The 20,000-nt window shown below is 45.5% G+C and overlaps 1 protein-coding gene across 2 annotated transcripts in view; it reads right to left on the bottom strand.

Annotated features, from left to right (window-relative positions):
• LOC125301627 (kinesin heavy chain-like) overlaps window positions 1–20,000 on the bottom strand; it is a 44,602-nt gene that overhangs the window by 12,063 nt on the left and 12,539 nt on the right. The window contains exons 1-20 of one of the 2 annotated variants that reach the window (XM_048254260.1): window positions 16,863–16,944; window positions 14,777–14,850; window positions 14,571–14,675; window positions 14,205–14,253; window positions 13,366–13,421; window positions 12,704–12,791; window positions 11,632–11,756; window positions 11,174–11,278; window positions 10,770–10,918; window positions 10,254–10,402; window positions 9,482–9,657; window positions 8,873–8,941; window positions 8,048–8,254; window positions 7,331–7,477; window positions 6,129–6,317; window positions 4,426–4,543; window positions 3,972–4,036; window positions 3,773–3,882; window positions 2,385–2,486; window positions 1,394–1,454 (exon numbers count right to left, since the gene is read on the bottom strand). In XM_048254260.1, the coding sequence (XP_048110217.1) occupies window positions 1,394–1,454; window positions 2,385–2,486; window positions 3,773–3,882; window positions 3,972–4,036; window positions 4,426–4,543; window positions 6,129–6,317; window positions 7,331–7,477; window positions 8,048–8,254; window positions 8,873–8,941; window positions 9,482–9,657; window positions 10,254–10,402; window positions 10,770–10,918; window positions 11,174–11,278; window positions 11,632–11,756; window positions 12,704–12,791; window positions 13,366–13,421; window positions 14,205–14,253; window positions 14,571–14,675; window positions 14,777–14,782 (2,076 nt within the window). In that variant the 5' untranslated portion in view covers window positions 14,783–14,850; window positions 16,863–16,944. Of the gene's footprint in view, window positions 1–1,393; window positions 1,455–2,384; window positions 2,487–3,772; window positions 3,883–3,971; window positions 4,037–4,425; window positions 4,544–6,128; window positions 6,318–7,330; window positions 7,478–8,047; window positions 8,255–8,872; window positions 8,942–9,481; window positions 9,658–10,253; window positions 10,403–10,769; window positions 10,919–11,173; window positions 11,279–11,631; window positions 11,757–12,703; window positions 12,792–13,365; window positions 13,422–14,204; window positions 14,254–14,570; window positions 14,676–14,776; window positions 14,851–16,862; window positions 16,945–20,000 lie in introns of those variants that run through there. The other variant, XM_048254261.1, reaches the window with a different exon arrangement.

Here is a 20,000-nt window from a genome sequence, read left to right as displayed (position 1 = left end):
GCAGTTTCTCAATGAGTAGTAGTGGAGGTGTGCACATCCCCACCGGTGAGGTGCAGGGCAAATGGAACTAGAACTGCAAAGGAATGAAATGCCAAGATTTCTGCTAAAACTCCCATATATTTAATGTGTTGCAGCGTTTAGCCCGACTGGGTCTTCCTCAGGCAAAAGAAGACCCAGTCGGGTCGAAACGTTGCAACACATTAAATATGGGAGTTTTAGCAGAGTGCGGGTATTTCATTCCTTTGCAGCAAAGCAGTTTCTCCCCATCTTGAACAAATAGCAATGCTTTAGTACATCCATGCAATTGATTTTTCTGTCTGTTTTTTCTGTCTGCTGTTTTTTGTATTTTCATTTGCTAATGTCATGTTGGTCAAAGTGCACTATGGTTCCCTGCTGAATAGTCCTACCCCATAAAACAAACTGGCCTGATTTCATCACTTCTGTCATTACATGCAAATGTGTTGAACTAGCTGTCATAACTAGTTGTCATAGTCTGTCTAGCATATATAAATATATCCGACCTGACAGACAGGAACGTCAGGATGTATACAAAGATGTAAAGTGGTGCACAGCTCTGACCAAGGGGTGTTTTACTGTATATTGGACATTTTTCATTTTACACAGTGCTGTAAAAGCCTTTGTTTTATACTGTCACAATGTCTGTCAAAAGAAAAAAATTAGAAACATATCCACTGTCTTGCAATCAACCCCCTTCACACACAATAATGTGTAACTTTTTAACTGTAGTTTCAAAATAGAAAATAGTGCTGCCTTGCACATTGCTCATTATTCATACTTACAAAGTAAACTGTAAACAATGGCGTCAGGCGTTCTGACATTCGATTTGTTCCGACTGTTCTTGGTATCAATATTTGTTTTTGAGGCATAAGCATTTTGAGCAAGATACACACTTTTGCAGGTAATCCACTATGCGGTGCAGTTTGCACTATTTGTTTTGAAAAATGCACTAACTGTGCAAATGTTAATGATGATTCGAGAAATACACCACAGCGACTGGGAAAAACTGTAATTGAAAAGCATTCTAAGTGAAGCTTGTGATGATGCAAATATTGGGCAAAGCTGTCATGAAGGTAAACGAATACTGGCTAACACATGTGGCGATGTGAACCTGTGAACCTTTTCATAAAGGAAAATGTAAGGCACTTTCTTGCTTGTCAAAATCGCATGTGTTGTAACTTAACACCACTGTCCAGAGCACTGACATGGAAACCTTAGCCTGAAACTACAGTACGTGTAGGATGTACCAATATGACAACCCAATGTTTCAATCATCATGGCAAAAAATAAATACAGATAATATGACTCATTAACCATGTTTTTCTTTATGGTGAGGTGTCTACTGGAAGGTTGGAAATGTGGGATGCACACTTACAACAGTCTCCTCCAGACCCTTGAGATCCTGCCTAGACTGCTCGTGGCGTTCATGGAGAAATCTAACAGAGAGCAAAGCAAAAAAAAACTGGTTATCTTTACCATCAATATTCCATTACAGTGCTGCGAGGATCTGAGTGATGCAATTTTCAGTGCACACACAGCAGGAACAAGGTCATGAGTAATGATTTAATCTCAGTGTTCTGAAAAGGCCCAGTTAGGAGAGGAGTTTGGAGAACCTTTCCCTTTAAATGAAATATGACTATGAAAAAAAATATATTATACATACAATATATATACAACAGTAAGCTATGGATCTCTGAAACATTATGTAACATTAGATTTATGGCAAAAGGAATTTTCAGTATTATCTAACCAAATAATTAATTGAATTAGTCAAACTAATTCAGTATGTAAATAATTATGTACGGTCATAAACATCATTATTCTTCAAGCATCAATATATTTTTCTCAGTGGTATTTGTAATTCATTTGTCATTTTATTATATATATATGTATTTCACTCATATTTGGAAACAGTAATGTAACAAACACTTTTCTTCTGAATGATTATGGAAACACCAAAATGCTCCCCCTACATTATAGGAGTCAATACAGTCCTTGAGCAAATGTCAATGAGCATTAATGAAATGTTTGGCTCGTGAATCATGCCGTGTCATTGGGGACCGTCACTGTGGGTGGCAACACGGCCATTCCAGCCGGGATCCGGGCTGTTTGTTCACTACAGTGTGTGTGTGTGTGTGTGTGTGTGTGTGTGTGTGTGTGTGTGTGTGTGTGTGTGTGTGTGTGTGTGCGTGTGTGTGTGCATGTGCGTGTACGTATGTGTGTGTGTGTGTCTGTGTGTGTGTGTGTGTGTGTTTGTGAGTGTGTGTGTGTGTGTGTGTGTGTGTGTGTGTGTGTGTGTGTGTGTGTGTGTGTGTGTGCGTGCGTGCGTGCGTGTGTGTGTGTGTGTGTGTGTGTTCGTTACTCACGTCAGCTCCTCCAGCTGCACGCTCTTGTGCTGCTCCTGGTTCCTCAGGCGATCAAAGTCAGCCCGCAGCTGCTCCAGCTCCAACTGCAGCTTCTGGTTGCGGCTGATTGACGCACAGGTACACACACACACACACACACACACAGCACAGGTACACACACACAGCCCCGAAGGCCCAGCCAGCGTGGGGGGTGAGTAGGGGGAAGAAGAGGAGAGGAAGATAGAGGAGATTCATTAACCACTCATCAGCCAAATGAAACAAGCTCTAACAAGATAGGCTGCGTTTGTTGGGTAGTTTGGAGGCAAGCGTCTGTCTGGGAATGCTGTTTTCACCGAATGCCAGCGCTCAAGGGAGACAGTTTATGATGTAAGAGAATTTACAGCGATAAGTTGGAAAGAAGATGATGTTATAAAAAAGGATAGATGAGCTGAAGGCCCAAAAAAGAGGAGAGAGAGGAGAGGAGAGGAGAGGAGAAGAGAGGAGAGAGGAGGGCAGAGGGGCCCCGCATGAGCGCGTGCAGAAGAACCACAGGATTTACTGTAATAAGGGCTGTGCTGCAGTAATGGCCTCTGGAGGACTCAACAATGAGAAGAAGAGGAGAGCAGGAGGACAATTAGAGGGAGACTGATAAAGAGAGAGAGGGATGAGAGAGAGAGTGAGAGAGAGAGGGATGAGAGAGAGGGTGAGGGAGAGATCGATGAGAGGGAGAGAGGGAATGAGAACGAGAGAAAGAGAGAAAGAGGGAGAGGGAGAAAGGGAGGAGAGAGAAATGAGAGAGAGAGGGATGAGAGAGTGAGAGGGAGGGAGAAGGGGATGAGATAAAGAGGAATGAGAGAAAGAGAGAGGGATGAGAGAGGAATAAGAGCATTCAGTCAGAGCACTGGATGTATAATGTAAGCGTGTTAAGGGTAAGAGTGCCTGGGGCTTCAAACATATTTTGAGGAAAGCAATTATGTGACTATGAGCAACCGAGGAAGAGATGTGGGAGGAAGACAAAGAGATAAAGAGATAAAGAGAGAGAGAAAGAGAACAGAGTTTTAGAAAAAGAACATTTATGAAAAAGATGGAACAAAAGTACCACTCCACAGGGGGAGAGGAGGTGACAGAGGAGGATGAGCAGCATTTGGCTGTGATGGAGTGAAGAAAAGGAAGGAAAAGAGATATATATATAGAGAAACAGGAACCCGAAAGAGAGAGAAAACAGAGAACCAAAGAGACGCAGGAGTGCAAGCAAGAGCAAGAAAAAGGAGTGAGTGTGTGAGTGAGTTATGCAGCCAGTGAGTGCGTGAGTGAGTTATGCAGCCAGTGAGTGCGTGAGTGAGTTATGCAGCCAGTGAGTGAGTGAGTGACACAGTGAGTGAGTGATAGAGTGAAAAAGTGTCACGCACTCGGAGAGGTCGTCGATGATCTTCTGCTTCTGGTTGATCTCGTCGCGCAGGCGGCCCAGCTGCTTGTGATGCGACTCGCGACGAGACTCCATCTGCTGCTCCAGCACCCGCTGCCACAGGATATGACAACGTTAACACACGGCGCATCATTAACATACCTACTGCTGTGCTGATACACCTGTACTGTTGTCGTAGTTACCTTGACATCGCCAGACTCTTCCATATCCATCAGGCTGTCTTTCTTGGACACGCCCCCTACAGTCTCTGTAACACAAACACAGCACAAACATAAGACACTCCAGAAACACTTTGATAACGAGTGTTATTTCCCAATACTATTTGTTAGTGTATACACTCAAATACTAAAAATGTATACTACCGTAATTCCCCAACTATTAGCTGAGGTTTATACATTGATTTTGCAAAATTTCTTCAGCTATGAGGTTAATACACGGGGCAGTTAATATGGTATTAATATGGTTTTGTTTTTTAACTTGCATAAAACACTGTCCTGCTTATACACAATGTTACTAATACACAGGAAATTACTGTATCAAAATGTGAATATTCGAAATATTCAAACACAGACAGAATGTTGACAGTGTTTCTCAGGGTCATGGTAACAGACGTGTCTCCTATTGCATGTGCCGTACCTTGGGCCTGCAGGCGGGAGAACTCCTCGCTCAGGGAGTCATAGTTGTCCTCCAACTGCCGCTTCTTCAGCTCCACGTTCTGCATGTACTCCGTCAGAGAGCGGATCTTCGCCTCGTGCTGGAGAGAAACAAACAAAAAAAAAAAAACACTTCTTCAACTCTTCCTAGGCTGTCATTTTGATAAACACTGCATCTTACTGCCATAAACACATGCAGAGTATGACTCATATGCATATCAATGATCACACTGTCATTTTATGAATCACTTTTTACAGGGCTTTCAAGTTTTGAGCTCAGTTTGGAGTGAAACTTTTCTCTGTAGGAGCACTTGTATTTGGAATTGGGGCTTAATATGTAAATTGCCATTAGACTATTTTCATTGGCAAAAATTATTTCTGCCATTGTCTGCCACGTTTGCCAGGACCTATCTAGCTGACAACTTCACGATCTCTTACTTGGGAAATCCCAAACTCTCTTATCCTAATTATCAGTCCCTTGGTGTTATTTGATACTAGGGCTTTTTTTAGGTCATGTTCATGAAAAAGTGAGTTCATGAGTATAATTGTCGATATGACATTAATTTAAAATCAGTTTAAGTGTAGGTTATTATCCCATTCTTCAGAGTCCAATCTTACTTTGTTTCAGTCAGTCTCTGGCAGGCTGTGATCTCTACAGGCTGCATAAGTTAAGGTGTCAATACACCAGGCAGAAAGTAAGGTGTGCATTAGTAGCTTAAATGAATTTATTTGTTTTGTTATTCTTCGACCAATACAACATTTGTGCGCTCGTTTTGGTGCAGCGAGATCTGTCAATTGCGTGTCTCACGATCAGTGTGTGAGACTTGAGTGTGTAAGACTTGAGTGTGTGAGACTTGAGTGTCCTGCATTTGTACTTTGCTCCACAGAACATGGCAGCATTGCAGGCCGTGTGAGCTATGAGCCTGCTCTAGGTATGGGAAGCTGTAGCAGGTGTTGCAGCCTTGGGCTCTGCTGCTGCTGCCATATGGGTTCTGCCAGTGCTGCTGGACCTGAGGTGTCTCTCCAGGGTCTGATTTATTGGGTCAACAGGACTGACTCTCAAGCCAAAGAGTTGTAGCTCTTTGTAGATAGCCATTAGCTTCTTGAGTGGAAATTTCTTGAGGGTTTGAGAGAGCTAAGGGCCTCCTTACACCAAACAACTTTGACAAGATTTGGGAAAGATTCTTGAAAGATTGTAGTCTTTTGTGTAAAGCTTGAATGGGGGGCATTAGTTAACAGACTTCAATCTTTCAAGAACCTTTCCCAAATTTTGTCAAAGTTATTTGCTGTAAGGAGGCCATAAGCTGCAACTACACTGTCTTGGCAACCTTACTATTGCTTGGAAAGTTACAGCACTTGGTATGAATACTGGATGCCATGATAACTGAACTGATATAAATAACTCTAGCTTTGATATCAGAGCCATATTAAGGGGCTTGGAATAGTGTGCTGCTGACTGACCAGGGCACAACCCCACAGCAGCACTCTCCCTCTGCCTAGACAAGTAGATGTATAGATTCCACACAGGCCACAGGCCAATGACAATTTGTGAGCTGCTAAAAGTAAAAATATCAGACAGATGTATAAATCCAATGTAAATGTAAATGTAAATGCGACGTCATGTAAATGTAATTGTAGACCAGGCTGTCTCTCAGAACCCCCCCCCCCCCCCACACACACACACACCTGCGAGATGAGGAGCTGGCAGGAGGAGAGCTCGCGGCCGGTCTCCTCCATCTTGCGGTGGCACTCGAGCTGCAGGTTCTCCAGCTGGCGGCAGCGCTTCACCATGGACTTCACCTCCGACTTGATCTTGTTGATGTAGAGGCGCGCCACGGTGAACTCCTCCTCCAAGGCCCCGCTCAGCTCCAGAGGCTGCAGGGGAGAGAGAGGGAGGAGGTGAGAGAGGAGGTGGATGAGGAGGGGGAGGAGGTGGTGGATGAGGAGGAGGAGCAGGAGGAGGTGGATGAGGATAGGGAGAAGGAGGTGGATGGATGAGGACGAGGAGGTGAAGAAAGAGAAGTAATAGTAGTAGGAGTAATAGAGAGGTGCAGGAGGAAGAGGAAGTCAGGGAGGAGGAAGAGGAAGTCAGGGAGGAGGAAGAGTAGAAGGTGTAAAAGGAGGTGGATGGACAGGGAGGAGATGAGGAAGAGCAAAATAAAGAGGGACATACAGAGGGATGAGATGAAGAGGTGATGAAGAGGACAAAAAGAAAGGAGGATAAAAACAGAAGATATGCAGAAAATATAAAACCATTGAGTCATGAAAATGAGTCATGAAGTGTTTGCATGAGCGCGATTAGAATGTCAGAGGTAAGATGGAGGCTCCATAGAATGAGCTCCAATGAGAGACGTTGAGCAGACAGAGAGAAGAAATGATGTTGTTTAGGAGGATGGAGAAAAATATGTGATTGACACATGATTGACGACATCACAGAGGAGAAAATACAAAAAACAAAGTATGATGGACGAGTGGAAAGGACGGTGTAGAGGAGAGAAATGAGGATGGTGAGAATGGCACACGCGTTATCTGCCAAACACACTCATGAATCCTCATTAGTTTGGCGCGGAGCAGATGAATTAGCTGAAATGAGGCATGCAGACTCCTACAAACACATCAATTATTGCCCTTAATGTGCTGATCGAGATAATGCCACGCTCCCTGCGGCACGCTTCAATCTAACCACTGAGTCACGCCTTTCAATCACAGGTTTTCTCTCTGTTGCCATAGCCACCACAGAACTCAAATGTGCACACACACACACGCACAAACACACACACAAACACACACACACACACAAACACACACACACACACACAAACACACACACACACACACACACACACACACACGCACACACGCACACACACACATGCACGGGCCCTCACCAGCTTGATGTCTCCGTTTCCCACGATGACGCTGAACTCGCTCAGGTCTCGCATGAGGCCGTTAAGCACCTCGGCGATGCGCTTCCTCTGCTGTCCGCTCACCTCCTGCATACGGGACAACTCGGCCTCGATGGACATCAGGTGGGCCTGGGAAACACACACACACACACACACACATGCATCCACACATGAACACACACATACACACGCACACAACACATGCACACACACACAGACATGTGAACACGCACACACATACACAAACAAATAAACACACACACTCTAAATCAACATCACTACACTGTCAAATATTATCCTGGCATACTAACACTCATGAGTGGATCACCAGTCAGGCAGCGCATTTGTGAGGTGAAACAGTTTCATGTAAACAACCAAACAGACGAGGTCAGAACAAAACCAAACAGACCGCTGCGGAGACGGAACAAGCTGCAGGGCCACTTCTCAGAAAACCAAAAACAAGCACGCACATCCAAACACACAGGTGCTGGAATCAAAAGGAATGCACAAATAATTGAGATTTGTATGCTCTACAAAAATATGAAACACAATGTTTCAGGTATTTCGAACACCTGAAGCAGGACACTCGGCCTAAACGTGGTGTTTATTATTATGTTGTAGAGCATACAACTGCGTGTGGATTCTTTGTGCATGTCTAAGGCGGCCTCTCCTCCTCTTCCTCCTCCTCCTCCTCCTCACCATCTTCTGGGAGAGCTCCTCGGCCAGCAGCTTGTTCTGGAGGCTCTTCTCCTCCACCTCCTGGCTCTTCTGGTCGTAGTTGACGGCCAGCTCCTCCAGGGCCTGCAGCACCTCCTTCACCTCGGCCTTGGCCCCGTCACTCTCCATCTGGAGCCGGCCCAGCTCGCTCTGGACCTTCTCGCTGTCGCCGCGCGTGGAGGCCAGCAGCTAACACACACACACACACACACACACACACAGACACACACAGGCAGACACACACAGGCACACACACACAGGCACACACCCACACACACACAGGCACACACACACACACAAACATATAAATGTGAAATGTTAACGTGGTGTTTCATGTACAGGTGGTTGGACACATATAATCATCCATGTATGGAGGCATACAAAATAATTATTCTGAATCTGTGCTTAAGAAAAGAGACAGAAACAGATTCTTGGAAAACAGGTCAGAGAGAGAGAGAGAAAAGAGACAATGAGAGAGAGAGAAAGAGAATGAGAGAGAGCGAGAAAGAGAGTGAGAGAGAGAGAGAAAGAGAGTCAGCAAAACAGCCAGTAATGTAAAAATGTCCTTCAATATCTAATGGAGGCTAATGGGTGTCAGGCCAGGGCAGCAGTGCCTACAAATATGAGGTGCAACTCAGTGCAAGGCAGACACCAAATTAGAGAGAACAGATCGATGTGGACAGCAACGGAGCCATCACAGTGGACGTGTGAGAGAGAGCGTTTGAGAGAGAGAGGGTACAAGAGCTAAACGAGAGAAAGTGAAAGAGAGAGAATTGTGAGGGAAAGGAAGTAAAAATAGGGCTCTACCTCCTCCTGATCCAGCATCTGCTCCTTGAGTTTCTCCACCATCTGGCTCTGCTGGTTAATCTCATCATCCTGAGCATAAACAAACAAACAAACAAATAAGCGAATGAGCCTCACACTCAACGAGTCGTTCTCTCAGTGAGCACAACCTGTTTGCTTTTCATGTCCATTCAAGCATGTGTGCAACTGTGTTATTATCTCTGTTACGTTTCATCACATCATGCTTCAGAAAACATATCTGAAGAGAACTTGCAAATGCGTAAATAAAGTGGTAATATGTTTTCACTTTGCCCACTCATTTCATTCACTGTATCCATATACTGTATATCCATTGATATAAATAGGCACATGCTATAATATAATTGTTTTACTTTTTGTCAGGAGTTGAGCATCCTGGATGTCAGTCCAGTAATACTACCACAGCTTGATAAGTAGTTCTTGAATATTGTAACATAGCAAAGTTGATCAACATATGTTTCATATAGAAGCAAACAGACCTCTAATAGGTAAACTGCAGATATTTCAGTATATCCTCCATGTTAAATAATGTGCTGTGTAGTGTGTGTGACATGTGCTGTTTAAGAAATTGTGTAGTTCTTCCTAACGGGGCACCTTGTCATCCAGCTGCTTGTAGAGCTTGCGGATCTCCTCCTCGTACTTCTGCCGCTCCTCCTCCGAGATGCGCACCACAATGGAGGAGTTGCTGTTGTCCAGGATGGGCGTCTCCTCCATGGGCTCCAGACGCACCACGCCTGGGCTCAACTGCTCCGTCTCAGGCACCTCCTCACCTGGGGGAGGGAGGGAGGAGGGAGGTGAAGGAGAGAGGGAGAGAAAGAGGGAGGGATAGAGGAAGTCAGGGAGGGAGAGGGGGATGGATGACGGGAGAGAGGAAGAGAGAGAGGGAGACGGGGAGGGAGGGAGGGGAGAGAGGGAGAGGGGGAGGGATGGAGAGAGGGGGGCAGTGGGAGAACTGGGTTATTACCTGGGTTATGTTTTTACTGCAGTGTTAGTTTTCACTTTCGCTAACATTCTGAGACATGCCATTTAGGCCAACTTGAAGAGTTCTCTTCAAGTTACAGAGTGTAAACGTGAATTTACAGAGTGTGTGAGTGGAGGAAAGACAATGAGTGAACTTGCAACTTCAATGTGCTATGAGATGTGTGTGTGTGTGTGTGTGTGTGTGTGTGCTCGTGTGTGCGCATGCATACACCCGCATACATGTCTGGGTGCAAGTGTATCTGTCTGTGTGTGTGTGTGTGTGTGTGTGTGTGTGTGTGTGTGCGAGTGTATCTGTGTGTGTGTGTGTGTGTGTGTGTGCACGCGTACATGAGAGTATATGTCTGTGTGCGAGTGTATCTGTGTGTGTGTGTGCTTATGTCCCCACCATTGCGCCAGCGGTTGAGCTCAGCCTCCAGCTTCAGGATGGTGTCCCTCAGGGTCTTGCTCTTCTCCTTCTCCTTTTCGTACTTCTTCTTCCACTGCTCGGCCGTCAGCTCCAGGTTCACGGAGGCGGTGTTCCTGATGGTCTTGGCCCTGAGGCGGAGTGAGAAGATCACATACCAAGGGGTCACTTCAGGACAAGGACCACAGGACAGGTCCCAAAATAATGATACAGGTAGCTAAACAGAGTCTACAAATGTTTTATCAGTGCACCAAAAACAAAACTAACACAACTTTAGTTTACCCAAGGTAATGCAACAAATCGCTGCTGTCAGGTGAAAACCTTGTATGTCCAAATCCATTAATTTTCACAAAAAGAAAAAAAAAAACCCTTGTATTTTTTAAATAATCCAAAGCAGCGAAATGTGGGGCAGGGTAAGAAAAAACAGTAAGTATCCTACATCCTGCGTGATGACTAGGCAACATGGAAGAGGATCAGACATCTGAATGGGGTTCTCACCGTTGGCCAAACATGAGGGTGGATTTGGTCTCGGCATCGTTGTAGCTTGAGGGGGAGCAGCAGATGAACATGGTGGTGCGGCAGTTACCTCCCAGAGAGTCCTGCAGGATACGCGTCATCTTGCTGTCACGATACGGCACGTGAGTTTTCTGTAGGAAGACAGAGGGGGAGAATAGACAGAAAGAGAAACCAGAGAGAGAGAGAAAGAGAGAGCATGAGAGAGAGTGTGAGAGAGAGAGCATGAGAGAGAGAGAGAGAGAGAGAGAGATGCGGATCAAAATGTATCGTTCCAATAGAGACAGCCTTGCCAAGAATACAGAATGTCTGTCTGCAACTGTCTGCAAAAGTGTGTGTATGCATGTGTGTGTGTGTGTGTGTGTGTGTGTGTGTGTGTGCTTGCTCACCGTTCCCTCTGCCAGAGCAGAGATCACGTTGCCGAGAGCGGACAGAGATTTGTTGATGTTTTTAGCCTCATCCAGGACAGCTCCCTCTGCACCAGTCTTACTGACCTAGAAGAGGAGGACAGAGAGCTGGCGTCTTCACTTTCACTCACTTCTCCTCTCTCATCCCTCGCTCCGGAACATCACCCTCTCCCTTCTCACTCAATACTACCCACAGCACACTTCACTTTAGCAGCCCAGACATGCATGAACATAAACAAACAAAATCCACCCACACACGCATACCCACACACACACACACACACACACACACACACATGCACAAACAAACACGCACACACAAACACGTGTACACACACACACAGACAGACAAACACACACACAGACAGACACACAAACACACACACACACACACACACACAAAACACAGACAAAAAGATTACACCAGCACATCATCTTACCTTCTCACTGCCAGCCAGGTCCACCAGGTAGAGTTTGCCACAGAGCTTCTGCTCCGTCTCCACATGCTCCTGCTTGATATTGATCAGGAAGATGCTGTGACTGCGGGAGCTGTGCTCATTCATGTCTGTGGCAGAGTGACAGAGATAAAAGAGAAAGAGAGAGAAAATGAGAGAAAGAAGGAGAAAGAGAGAGAGAGAAGTGGCCAGGTGTGAGAGAAGTGATTCAAAGGAGTGAACGGTTCACAAGCCAAATCAAAGTTCAGGCATGTATAAATAAACAAATGTCATGAGTGTGCTGCAAACGGTTTTGGAGAGATGTGCCTGAGCACTGATCTTATGAGAGTTATTCTGACAGAAGCAGAGCATCCCCTGGCCCCAAACACTCCACTGCACTCTCTATAGGCCCATAGGGATGTAGTAACATGTTTGCTTTTGGATATACTGTAAAGTAGCCTACTGTATTCTTTCAGTAATGTGTTGTGTACTGTATGCTCTTAAAGGAAAACTGAAATGGAATAGTACTGTAAGTAAGGTGATATAACAGATGTGTTATCAGTCGTATAATGCTTAAAAAGAAGGGGAAAAGGGATAAAGATGCTATATGCTGCTACATGGGATAGAGATGCTATATGCTGCTACATGGGATAAAGATGCTATATGCTGTGTGGGATAGAGATGCTATATGCTGCTACATGGGATAGAGATGCTATGCTGCTACATGGGATAGAGATGCTATGCTGTGTGGGATAAAGATGCTATATGCTGCTACATGGGATAGAGATGCTATATGCTGCTACATGGGATAGAGATGCTATATGCTGCTACATGGGATAGAGATGCTATGCTGTGTGGGATAGAGATGCTATATGCTGCTACATGGGATAGAGATGCTATATGCTGTGTGGGATAGAGATGCTATATGCTGCGTGGGACAGAGATGCTATATGCTGCGTGGGATAGGCTATATGCTGCATGGAAGGGAGAGATGCTATATGCTGCGTGGTAGGAAGATGCCCCCTATTGAGAGAGCCAGAGAGATGGCAGCCTGGCCTGAGGCCTTAGTAGCACTCACTAGTGACGGCCACGTGACGGGCAGCTTTGCCCTCGTCGATGACGTCCATCACCTCCTCCGGGCTGGAGACGAAGCGCTCGGTGCAACCCTGAGACACACAGAAGAACCACGCAACTGTCAGTCAGGAGCTACGACCAGAGAATAACGTACACGAAGAGAGAGACATGCATTATAATGTATGATTTGTGGTGTAATTACATCTGACAGGTCAACAGAGGTATTTCTCAGGCAATTACCTCTGAATAATGACCTCTGGTCTGGTTCTGGTCTGGAGTATTGCCCAAAGGCAACGAGTTATTGCTGTGCTAACAATGCTATTTTAATGGAGCAATATCCTAAAATACGATGTCACACTGTAGTATTCTATAAACGTTAGATTTCACTAGTAACAAGTGATCAATCTCCCCAAAGCCAAAGGGACACTGCTTAATGACTTATGCTGCTCTGCCATCTGATGTGAAATGAGTATAAAAATAACACACAGGCTGTGATGATTGCTTTTGGCTTTGGGATTCTGAGTCAGGACACTTGCAAATTTACTAGCATTCACTGCCTGGGACACACACACACACACACACACACACACACACACACACACACACACACACACACACACACTTGTACAGATGGCCATCAGAAAAACAGTCCACTGACTCATTTACCTTGACGTAGGGGACCCTGTTCTTGTCCTCATGGACCGCCAGGTTGGTTTTAGTCACTGTGGGCAGAGAGGAGGAGGAAAACAAACACAGATCGACAATGTGAAGGAATGAGACCATTAGACTGACGCATGAGACAGAGAGAGAGAGAGTCCAAGAAGGCACACTCATCACTAGCAGGGCCCGCACAAGAAGCTTGATGAGATTCAGATGACGCCCCCCCCCCCCATGGGAGTCGCCAGTTATCCCAATGACAGCCTGGAGTGCTGAAGGGCACACTCACTCAGGGCAGACTCATACTGAGACGCTCAACATCTGATGGAGCGCGAGCCAGGCCATCACATCACCTCAGCTCGGGGATGACGGGGAATAAATAAACATGCCTGGTCTTTCACAGGAAATAACACGTCCAGTCGTTTTTCTACTGGGAAAGCTGGTGTAAGGGCCTCTTTGTCCCCACCTAATGCGAATATGTGTGCACACATGAACACACGCACACATGCACGCACACACACACGCTCGCATGCACACACACACACACACACACACGCACACACACACAAATCTGTTGTACATTCAGTGACTTCACACACTGAGCCCAGGCTGCATTTGTCCTCTAGTGAATGTGATTTTTCCTGAGCTTATCGCATTGCTTTCTCCTGGCCGCTTTGTGTCGGCTAGCTGACTCACATCACGGTGGGCGCGGGCATACAGATGACAGGCTTCATAATGCCATGTTAGCCCACCCATAATAGATAGATCCACCCTGAACTGCTCAGACAGGCTAAAGCAAACATCCCCTAAGCCTTTTACAAGATAAAAAAGCATGGCAGCATTCTCACCATCCAGCAGGTCACGGATTTTGTCCATGTAGATTTCAAAGTAGGAAACCTGACAGAGTAAAGGCAAGGCAGAGAGGGAAAAGTACAGAATTAGATAGAGAGAGAAATAAGCTGACTGGAAAGGCTTGCAAATAAAAAAAGACTTCTGCACAAAATAGCTAAACGCTGTCTAGACAGTGAAACACTATAAATTAAATGTTTTGTTTGGTTTGTGACAACATCATTTGCTAAAATCATTCTTTTGCATTCGGTTACCATGACTACTCTCATCGCTCTCTAGAACAGACTGTTTTTCTTTGCTGACTTTGTGGAAGTAATGGGGCCTCCTTGATGCACTGATTGCCCTTTACTATTGCATCGGCCTACCTTGATGAGGAACTCCAGGTTTTCATCCATGGTGAAGATGTGGTTGAAGATGTCTTCAGCAATCCTGGGGATGATGCCCATGTTCTGGCGGTCATGCAATTTACCCTGTGGCAAGGTGAAACAAAAATGGCAATTTATAAAACAGACACTGTTTTATTAGGAGCAAACACAGGATCCTTAAATGAGATTATGCTTCATCTCCATACCTCCATGGTGTGAGTTTTTCCAGAGGAGGTCTGGCCATAAGCAAAGATGGTACCATTGTATCCTCCCAGCACATCTACAGAAAATGGAGACAAGTTGCAGCGTTACTCAAAGGGAGCAATTAGTTTATTAAGTGATGATGCAATAATGGGATAATAAATCTGTTTCTGGGTCCCACAGCTTCCAGAGCCGCTCGTTTTCCTCCATAGACAGCAAAAAATAAACTATTGTGTCCACTATTCAGAGCAGCCTTTAAGAAAACTGTCCTCCTATACTCACTTGTTGCCTCAACCTAATAAAATCCTATTTTTCGCGGCTGCGTTAGTAGGTCTAAACGATTTTTGATGAAAAAAGCTGTTGGGCTGTGATGTTGGACTTAACAACCGAATAGGAAATGGACCTTCACTTTCACCTCCAAGCTCCATATGACAAGCTTCGATTAGTGATCAGTTTTAATGCATTACCCAGTGCACTGAAACATATAGGGCCCAAATTTCTACTTTGGATGTATTTCAAATCTTCAGTATATAGTGTCAAGCTCACAGACCAAACAATATTCTCATTTCACATTCTCATTCTCATTAATAGACATTTGACAGGTTAGACTTAAGACTTTTCATGTCATTAATATAAGGGCACCCACAGACTTCCTGAAGGTTAAATACTATAATAATGCTGAGTCACTTATTCAGTATTTTCACCACTAAGAGTTTGTATATAGCTATCAGACTCAAGAGCTCTCAATATGTCTTGTTTTTCCCGAATCGACCCCATTTCATGTAGACCAATTTAATTTAGTCCTTCTAAACCTGTAATGAAACGTGCTCCCTGCAGCGCTAGCGAGGGCATCTGAGGTTGCGTAGGCTGACACCAGGGAGCGCGGCAGCCGCGGCTAAATGAGCCTGTCAGCCGGCAGAAAGCGGCGAGGTGGAGTCGAAATGAGGAGCAGCCGATAAGAGCGTCCACAGTCAGAGCGGCGCGCCGGCCGTGAGCCCGTCCGCTTTATCTGCAGCCTCCAGCCAGCACTGGACCTCCTCAACTCCGTGCCTTCAACTCCAGCTCTCTGAGTCTTAACTTCCCACCACCAGCACTGCCTGGCCTGATTTTCATTCCCCTCTCTCTCTCTCTCTCTTTATAGTCACTCCTTTTCTTTGTCTGTTTTATATTTTCTCGTAGCTCTTTCTCTGTGTCTTGTTCTCTTTTTATAACTCTCCCCCTCGTCTCTCTTTGTCTGTCTGTTTCTGCGACCTCGTCTGTTACTGGGTCAGATGATCAAAGCTGACTCAATTAAGACAACGTGCTGTCCTCTCAGGAGAGAGAGAGAGAGAGAGAGAGAGAGAGAGAGAGAGAGAGAGAGAGAGAGAGAAGGCAGTGAGAGGGAGAAGAAAAGACAGAGAGGAACACGACAACACTATTGCTAATCAATGGAAGAAATTCCATTCACAGATGAGAACAAAAAAATGAAGGAAAATGTGAGAAAAACAGGCAGCAAGAAAGTAAAAGATTAAGAGGTAGACGGAGGGAAAGAATTAGGGATGAAAGAGAGAGAGAGAGAGAGAGAGAGAGGTAGAGGGGGAGAAAGAGAGGGAGGGAGAGCAGAGGAATAGGTAAGACTGCATAATCTTGTTTTTTTGTGAATATTTGCATGTTGAATGTTTATTGTGGATCCATTAGCGAGCGCTCGAGGGAGCAAGGGAGGGAGGGAGGGAGAGGCAGAGGGAGGAATAAAAACAGATAAACAGAGGCGGACGATCCGCAAGCTCTCATTTATCCGATGAGTCAAGCACAGACGATGCTGATAAAGATGAATTTCACTCGTCTTCTTAACGACTCTGAGCTGGACTTGTACTGTATTTCAGCTCAAGATTGCAGTTTTTGCAACAACATCTCAGTGTCCTCATCTGAACCCCAGGACTGTACTGCAGCGTCTCGTGCAAAGACGTTAAATATTAAAAATGCTTATGCAGGGCCCTGTGCCTAACTGGAATAATAACACAAGACACTTTGTTTATTTCATCTCATCTCTGTTAAAGAGAGATCCAGACAAAGGACATCAGTAAGACATTTGGACAAGCCACTGGGACGTACCTTTAACGATTTGCTTGGCGCAGGTGTTGTACACCTGCTCCTGAGTGGTGTTGGTGGGAACACGCGGTCAAACTTGGACTTGCTGGACAGAGCAAAACACAAAACAAGCAAAACAGACTATTATCCCACAGCCCACTATGTTCCCTTTGGGCAGCTGTTGACATAGATGAAAATGTCTCTCTCTCCCTCCTCCGTCTCAAATGTGGTCAGTTGAGTGGATCATCGTGGAATGTGTGTGTGTGTTGTTCACTGCCTCTGCCAAAGCAGAGATCACGCTACCGAGGCGGACAGAGATTTGTTGATGTTTTTTTAGCCTCATCCAGGACAGCTCCCTCTGCACCAGTCTTGCTGACCCTAGAAGGGAGGACAGAGAGCTGGCATCTTCACTTTCACTCACTTCTCCTCTCTCATCCCTGCCTCGAACATCACCCCTCTCCCCTCCTCACTCAATTACAGCCCACAGCACACTTCACTTATCCTCGGGTTTGCAGCCCAGACATGCATGAACATAAACAAACAAAATCCACCCACACGCGATACACCACACACACACACAGACACACACACACACACATGCACAAACAACACGTGACACACAGACACACCCACAGACACACACACACAGACAGACAAACACACACACAGACAGACACAAACACACACACACACACACACACACAAAACACAGACAAAAGATTACAGCAGCACATCATCTTGCCTTCTCACTGCCAGCCAGGTCCACTGTGGTAGAGTTTGCCACAGAGCTTCTGCTCCGGCTCCACATGCTCCTGCTTGATATTGGATCAGAAGATGCTGTGACTCACAGTGCTCATTCAAGTCTGTGTGTGGCATAAATGAGAGAGATAAAAAGAGAAAGAGAGAGAAAATGAGAAAAAGAAGGAGAAAGAGAGTTCACTAGGAAGCCAGGTGTGAGAGAAGTCCTTCCAAGGAGGAATGGGTTCACAATCTTAAAGTTCAGGCTATTTTCAATAAACAAATGCAATCCCTGATCATTCAAACCATTTTGGAGAGATGTGCCTGAGCATTCTCGAGATGCTATATGCTGCTACATGGGATAGAGATGCTATATGCTGTGTGGAACAGAGATGCTATATGCTGCGTGGGATAGAGATGCTATATGCTGCTACATGGGATAGAGATGCTATATGCTGCGTGGGATAGAGATGCTATATGAGATGCTATATGCCGTGGAGATGGCTGCTAAGCATGGGATAGAGATGCTATATGCTGCTACATGGGATAGAGATGCTATATGCTGCGTGGGATAGAGATGCTATATGCTGCGTGGGAGGGAGATGCTATATGCTGCTACATGGGATAGAGATGCTATATGCTGCTACATGGGATAGAGATGCTATATGCTGCGTGGGATAGAGATGCTATATGCTGCTACATGGGATAGAGATGCTATATGCTGCTAGAGATGCATATGAGAGATGCTATATGCTGCATGGAAGGGCTAGATGCTGCATGCCGCGGAGAGATGCTATATGCTGCGTGGGAGGAAGATGTCCCCTATTGTGAGAGCCAGAGAGATGGCAGCCTGGCCACAGCCTGAGGCCTTAGTAGAACTCACTAGTGATGGCCACGTGACGGGCAGCTTTGCCCTCGTCGATGACGTCCATCACCTCCTCTGGGCTGGAGACGAAGCGCTCGGTGCAACCCTGAGACACACAGAAGAACCACGCAACTGTCAGTCAGGGGCTACGACCAGAGAATAACGTACATGAAGAGAGAGATATGCATTATGATGTATGATTTGTGGTGTAATCATCTGACAGGTCAACAGAGGTATTTCTCAAGCAATTACCTCTGAATAATGACCTCTGGTCTGGTTCACTGAGTATTGCCCAAAGGCAACGAGTTATTGCTGTGCTAACAATGCTATTTTAATGGAGCAATATCCTAAAATACAATGTCACACTGTAGTATTCTATAAACGTTAGATTTCACTAGTAACAAGTGATCAATCTCCCCAAAGTACAGGGACACTGCTTATGACTTGGCTCTGCCATCTGATGTGAAATGAGTATAAAAATAACACACAGGCTGTGATGATTGCTTTTGGCACACACACACACACACACACACACACACACTAGAAAAACAGTCCACTGACTCATTTACCTTCACGTAGGGGACCCTGTTCTTGTCCTCATGGGCGGCCAGGTTGGTTTTAGTCACTGCGAGCAGAGAGGAGGCGGAAAACAAACACAGGTCGACAATGTGAAGGAATGAGACCATGAGACAGAGACAGAGAGACAGAGAGACAGACAGAGAGAGACAGCGAGAGAGACAGAGAGAGAGAGAGTGAGTCAGAGAGTCCAAGAAGGCGCACTCATCACTAGCAGGGGCCGCACTCCCCATGGGAGACGCCAGTTATCCCAATGACAGCCTGGAGTGCTGAAGGGGGCGCTCACTCAGGGCAGACTCATACTGAGACGCTCAACATCTGATGGAGCGCGAGCCAGGCCATCACATCACCTCAGCTCGGGGATGATGGGGAATAAATAAACATGCCTGGTCTTTCACAGGAAATGACCTGTCCAGTCGTTTTCTACTGGGAAAGCTGGTGTAAGGGCCTCTTTGTCCCCACCTAATGCAAATATGTGTGCACTCATGAACACACACACACACACACAAATCTGTTGTACATTCAGTGACTTCACACACTGAGCCCCGGCTGCATTTGTCCCCCAGTGAATGTGATTTTCCCTGAGCTTATCGCATTGCTTTCTCCTGGCCGCTTTGTGTCGGCTAGCTAACTCACATCATGGTGGGCGCGGGCGTACAGATGAGAGGCTTCATTATGTCATGTTAGCCCATCCATAATGAGATAGCTTCTACCTGCACCGTTCAGACAGGCTAAAGCAAACATCCCCTAAGCCTTTTACAAGATAAAAAAGCATGGCAGCATTCTCACCATCCAGCAGGTCACAGATTTTGTCCATGTAGATTTCAAAGTAGGAAACCTGACAAACGAGAGGCAAGGCAGAGAGGGAAAAGTAAAATTATAGAAGAGAAATAAGATAGGAAAGGCTTGAAATAAAAAAAGACTTCTGCACGGATGGAAAGTGGGTACTTTTTTTTCAAATAAAAATAATAGCTAAAAGCTAA

Source organism: Alosa alosa, chromosome 10 (assembly GCF_017589495.1).
Source record: "Alosa alosa isolate M-15738 ecotype Scorff River chromosome 10, AALO_Geno_1.1, whole genome shotgun sequence".
Taxonomy (NCBI): Eukaryota; Metazoa; Chordata; class Actinopteri; order Clupeiformes; family Clupeidae; genus Alosa; species Alosa alosa.
This window is presented reverse-complemented; position numbering and strand designations above follow the sequence as displayed.